The sequence below is a fragment of the Lycium ferocissimum genome, chromosome 1 (assembly GCF_029784015.1).
Source record: "Lycium ferocissimum isolate CSIRO_LF1 chromosome 1, AGI_CSIRO_Lferr_CH_V1, whole genome shotgun sequence".
NCBI classification, from domain to species: domain Eukaryota; kingdom Viridiplantae; phylum Streptophyta; class Magnoliopsida; order Solanales; family Solanaceae; genus Lycium; species Lycium ferocissimum.
In genome coordinates, this window is record NC_081342.1 from 9,384,027 (window position 1) to 9,390,499 (window position 6,473).

Sequence of the window (6,473 nt, forward strand, 5' to 3'; positions counted from 1 at the left end):
TGCTCTTTATTTTATGTAAGGTTTTGAAGCCAAGCTCGCGACTATTAAAAAGAAGTTGGAAGTTATAAAAATAGATGCCGGGAAAGAAATGACCAAAGAAGTATCAAATTCTGCACATCAAGTATTTTGAGACATTTCAAAATGTTAGCAAAAAACCTTACTACTTTTGACCAGAAAGAGAAAGATTCAGACTAATTAAGTATTTAGATTAGTACAAAATTTATATTATCTGCCACTAGGTTCAATACAACAACAACATACCCAGTGAAATCCCACAATGTAGTATTTAAGAGGGTAAAGTGTCGCGGACCTTACCCCTATCTCAAAAGATAGGGAGATATTATCTGCCCACTAGGTTCAATGAACAAATAAAATTATTCTCCTACCAGACCTTCCCAAAAGGGTTATTAAAGAAAGAGTTAATTCTGAGAAATAAAATATAAAAAGGGACTGAAAATATCTAAGGACCATTCCATAATTAGATTAATACTACTCCCTTTATTTCAATTTATGTGAACCTATTTTCCTTTTAGTCCTTATCAAAATGAATGACTTTTTTCCTAATTTAGAAACAAATTCACTTTATGAATGATTTATGATCACATAAATATTCAAGACTTATTTTGAATCATAAATTTCAAAAAAAAATTCACTTTCTTAAATATCGTGCTCAGTCAAATAGGTTCACATAAATTAAAACGAAGGGAGTATTATTTTCAAAACCTGTATTCATCAAACTGTGACCTAACCACCTCCTTTTTCCATCTCTCTCTCTCTCCTCTCTCTTGACATCCATTACAACATGTTTCCATCTCCTCCAAATCTAAATCCAACTTCCTTGTTTTACCAACTCTTTTGTAGATCTTTTTACCTCTCTCTATATAATTTATTTTCTTTCTCTACTCCTGTTTCTTCTTCATTTTTTCATCTAAATCTTGATTTTCCTCACTCTCAAACCCTTTCGCTCAAACCCTAACTCCTTAAACCACCACAAATCAATATACATTTTGAAGAGAAACTCCCAAAGATGTTGTAGCTCTTCCTTTGAACTTCAAAGACACACTATATTTGTATTATCTTCATTTGTTATATTCCTTTCAGGACTTATTATTCTTCGAGCTTCACCTCATAAGATCTAATTTTCTACCCCTTGTTATTCAAGATTCGTAAGTATATATGGATCCTAATTTTTCCCCAATAAAAGAAGAGTTTCCTGGATCTAATGAGACTTCTTCCATTATGTGGACTAATCCTCAACCAATGGAGGGGCTTCATGAGAATGGGCCTCCACCATTTCTAACAAAGACTTATGAACTTGTGGATGATCCAAACACAAATGGTGTTGTTTCTTGGAGTATAGGTAATAACAGTTTCATTGTTTGGGATCCTCAGACCTTTGCCATGAATCTACTTCCAAGGTACTTCAAGCATAACAATTTCTCAAGCTTTGTCAGGCAGCTCAATACTTATGTAAGCATTATTTTTCTCTAACCAATTCAAATAGTGTATATGAGCACACAAAATACTCTTATATATAGAGAGAGAACAAAAAAAAAGATCAAGACTTCTATATACTGATATATATGGTGCTCCAGAATTTTCTCATGTTAGTGAAGTTTCTAGTGAGTATTCTGAATTTTCAAATGCAACTTGCACTATATTCTTTTTTCCTTTATTGGCAAATTGCACTCGATTTGTTTCTTTCTTTCTTTCTTCTTCTTTTTTTTTTTTTTTTTTTAAATATTAGTTCTCGTATCCGCGCGATGCACGGAAAATATTGAAGAATATATTTATTGATAAATTATATTACTTAATAACAAAATTCAATTTTATTGAAAAGTTAACAAAATTCAATTGTCATCTTTTTTTTTAATTGCAGTGTACTTAATAACAAAATCTTTATAAAATTAGAAAAGACGGATGATAAATGCCAATATTTTGTTAGTTCCTTAAATAGATTCAGAATTTCTTTTACTCTCTTCATAATATTTTTATTTAATTTTGATCAAAATTATATCATCATTTTTATAGGTGAAAATCATTCTTTTTAACTTTTTAAGTATCTTTTTACCCTCTAAATTATTAATCTATCTCTAGTTTTCTCTTTTTAATAGCCCTTACGTTCACCAACCCCCCCCCCCCCCCCCCACCCAAAGCTGCATAGCATAAGGAACAATTGTCTCAAATACAGTATCTGAAAGTACCAACATATATTACGGACTTAACTTTAATTATAGAATAAATGAAGTAAAAACATGAAAAATAAATTTGAATGAACATCTACAATTTTGATAACTGAGCATAATAACATTTTAATTAGGAATTATTCGTATAAGTAATTTTTGATAATAGCAGCCAAAACTCAAATTTCATTTACTTAATTGAGAATGCAAGAGAACAAAAACCTTTTAAACACATAGTTAATGCATGTAATATAACAGAATAATTATTAAAATTAAAGATATTTTATAACAATTCCGTAATGGTCAATATTATAGTTTAAATGAATATCAAAAAATGTTATATTTAGAAAATATTACATTAATGGTAACCAAAACTCTAATGATTGAATGATATTGCCCTACTGTTTATCAATTAAGTCTTTTAGTATTTTTAGTTAAATTATCTTATTTTTAAAGTTAATTCAAAGTGTAAATACCCTTATGTTTATTTTCATTATTCAATGTTTTTGTTTTCGGCTTATTTTCTAAATTTTAGTTATCTTATTCACAATACGAATTTGTTTTAAGTATGCAAAAATCATCAAAATGCACACAAATCCATATTCAGTTTAATATCAAATTCAAACATTAACCACATCTGTTTAATTCTTTTTATTAATTATGTTAAGCTAGCCATTAATTCAATTCAATATCAATTTTAACATCAATCCAAATGTTCTTATTTTTAATCTAATTTTTTATGCCATTTATTAAAATATTATCTTTCAAGTAAAATTCAAATTCTTGTATCTCAATTCAAATATTATTATTGGAATTCTTATTAATTTTGTTTCAATACTGATATGTGGTTTTTTCTTAACATGAGACTCGACTTATGTTCTATGACTACTATCCTTCTTTTGTATAGGGTTTATGTATTACGATATCAAGAATTATTTTCATTATTTGATATTTTTATTTTTAGCTGGATTAGCATGCAAAAAAAGAAAAACTCTAACATATATTTCAATATTTTATTTGAAAAGTCAACCTACATATCATAACTGAGTTAATCTTGTTAGATAAATGTCATTTTGAAATTTAGAATACATTTCAAATTTGTTAGCTAACAACAATGTCAGATTTTTTAATCGTGTTTCTTCTTTTTTTATTTGATCTTTTTATTCAAAATACCCAACACTTTGAATTTATTAGTAATGTCATACTACCATTTTATTTAGTGCTTTTTTTAAATCTTTTTGTTGTGAAATTATTTCTTTGTTTATAAGATTTACTATCCAATCAATTTATATCCTTTTGATTGATGTTTGATTAATATTAACTCTAACTTCTAAATCTTGCAAAGCTTTCAAGTTAAACTCAAATTGTATATATGAGCACACAAAATACTCTTATATATATATATATATAAAACAAAAAAAGCTCAAGACTTCTATATAATGATATGGTATATTTTTTTGTTCAATTATAAAGATATGTATAGTTTTTGATATTTATAGTGCTCTAGAATTTTCTCATTTTAGTGAAGTTTCTAGTGAATATTCTGAATTTTCACATGCAGCTTGCACTGCTCTAGAATTTTCTCATGTTAGTGAAGTTTCTAGTGAATATTCTGAATTTTCACATGCAGCTTGCACTGCTCTAGAGTTTTCTCATGTTAGTGAAGTTTCTAGTGAATATTCTGAATTTTCAAATGCAGCTTGCACTATATTCTTTTTTCCTTTATTGACAAGTTGCACTCGATTTGTTTCTTTCCTTAAGATATTGTGGAGAATAAATCATAAAGTCTCTAAAATGGAAAGAATACGGGCTTAGAAAACTATATAAATCTACGGCTAAATCGCTAAGAAAGGGAAGTGATATACGTCTTTAGTCACAAAACAAACAGGAAATGTGCAGTTACCTATGTGTAATTAACATTAAAATAATTCATCAGCCACTTCCAATTATTTTATGTTCGGCTACATTTCATTAGTGTTTGCAAATAATGCAATTTCTCCTAGCAATACTTCTTTATGAGCGCACAAGACAACTTTACTATGAGTTTAATTATTATACGTTGGCAGTTTATGTAAAGACTTCTTAGAGCCCGTTTGGATTGGCTTATAAGTAAGTTTGTTGTCGAACTTTTTGAGTGTTTGGTCGATCGAAAAAAGCCATTTTGTCTTAAAATAAGCAAAAAAATAATTGGGCCCGTTTGGCTTAATTTATCTAAAGCAGCTTATAAGCTGTTTTCAGCTTATAAGCTGCTTTTTTAAGCCCATTCAAATAGGCTCTTACACTATCATGTCACCTAAAAGATAACTACATGTAAACTGTCCAAAGATAGATAACTACATGTAAACTGTCCAAAGAAAGTGGAATGAGTAAACTAGAAAATAAGGCAGGTAACTATCAATAGTATAAAAAAAATTATACTATCGGTACATATAAGTTAAATCCTAATATAATTATATTCGTATTTCATGATCCTTTTTTTCATTTTTCTTCCGCGCACAAGACAACTTTACTATGAGTTTAATTACTATACGCTGCCAGTTTATGTAAAGACTTCTACACTATCATGTCACGTAAAAGATAACTACATGTAAAAGCGTCCAAAGACAGATAACTACATGTAAAACTGTCCAAAGAAAGTGGAATTAGTAAACTGGAAAATAAGGCAGGTAACTATCAATAGTATAAAAAAATATATATTATACTATTGGTACATATAAGTTAAATCCTAATATAATTATATTCGTATTTCATGATCCTTTTTTTTTCATTTTTCTTCCCTAATGGAAGATTACTAGCACTGTGAATTATTATGCAGGGATTTAGGAAGGTTAATCCAGACCAATGGGAGTTTGCTAATGAAGGTTTCTTGAGGGGACAAAGGCACCTCTTGAAATCAATTAGGAGGAGAAAGACAAGTAATTTCCATCCTGGCCAAGCTTCAAATCAAGGTATAGACTCTTATATTGAATTGGGAAAGCTTGAATTAGATGGAGAAATTGATCGATTAAGGCGCGAGAAGCAGGTTTTGATGATGGAATTGGTGGAGCTTAGACAACATCAACAGACTACTAAATCATACATCAAATCAATGGAAGAAAAGCTTAAAAAAACTGAACAAAAACAAAAACAAATGATGAGTTTCTTGGCTAAAGCAATGCAAAATCCAAGGTTTTTCGAGCAAATGATGCAACAAAGGGAAAGAAGGAAGGAGCTTGTAGAAGAAACTAGGAAGAAGAGGAGGCGGCAAATTGATTATCAAGGTCCTAGCAATGTTGGACTTGAAGAATTAGGCCACAGTGTGAATAATATCGATGGAAATGATCTTAATATAAAGATGGAACTTCAAGAATATTATGTTGAAATTTATGGATTTGATGATTTTGAATTGGAGAGATCACTTGATCATACGAGCATGCAAGGACCAAGTGGGAACACAATCAATCTTGATCAAGAAGACTACAATATTGAGAATGAAGATTTCTTAAACTTTGAAAGTGAGAATAAAGCTATTGATGAAGGATTTTGGGAGGATTTGTTGGATGAAAATGTTGAAGATGATATCAATTTACTTGATAATAATATTGAAGGAGGAAATGAGGAAGGAAATGTGGATATTTTGGCTCATCAGCTTGGATTTCTGGGTTCTTCACCAAAGTAAATATCAATCAATTTACTGTTAGTTTTTGATTCTTTTGTTTTCATAATATGGATTTTAGTTCTATATATGATTTATCTAATATAGAACTATAAGTTAGATGCTAATTAATTGGCATCGAGGATGCCAATTCTTTTGCAAAAGAAAGCAATTCTACAAGTAAGTTTAATTTTATGATTCTCACGTGTTTTATATCTTCCTTTTAACCCATGGAATTGTTTGGTACCTTTCACATCTTGGAAGGTCTACTTGTTTTCTTCTGTATTGAAATGTAACTTTGCCCCAGCTTGTTATTTGCTACATTACTCTCTTATTTTCCTGTTTAGACACTTGTAAGGATAAAGTTACCCGTTATCTGTACTGGTGGGAGCAAGTTAAAAGTTGATCATTAGTTTTTGAGGTTATGGAAATCTTAAATGGTTCATATATGAGAAAAATGTTTCTACTCATCTAGTGAATATAATGAATTTTGATTATATAAGTGAGAAAGTAAGAACTATGACAATTTTGAGATTAATTAGAGATATCATAATTACAGAATATACCTGTGTATGCTATTTGAAACTTTTAACTAAAATTTATAGAGTCAAATTTAAGATCACGGTAATGCAATTGTTTCTTTGACGATATATAAT

At 29.3% G+C, this 6,473-nt stretch overlaps 1 protein-coding gene across 1 annotated transcript; it reads left to right on the forward strand.

The window, feature by feature from the left end:
• The first annotated feature begins 721 nt into the window (after positions 1–721).
• On the forward strand, positions 722–6,122 carry LOC132046701 (heat stress transcription factor A-6b-like). Its single transcript, XM_059437425.1, has 2 exons — positions 722–1,470; positions 4,999–6,122. Exons 1-2 carry the CDS (start codon positions 1,177–1,179, stop codon positions 5,839–5,841), a joined length of 1,137 nt encoding a protein of 378 aa, XP_059293408.1. The 5' UTR covers positions 722–1,176; the 3' UTR covers positions 5,842–6,122.
• The last annotated feature ends 351 nt before the right edge of the window (positions 6,123–6,473 follow it).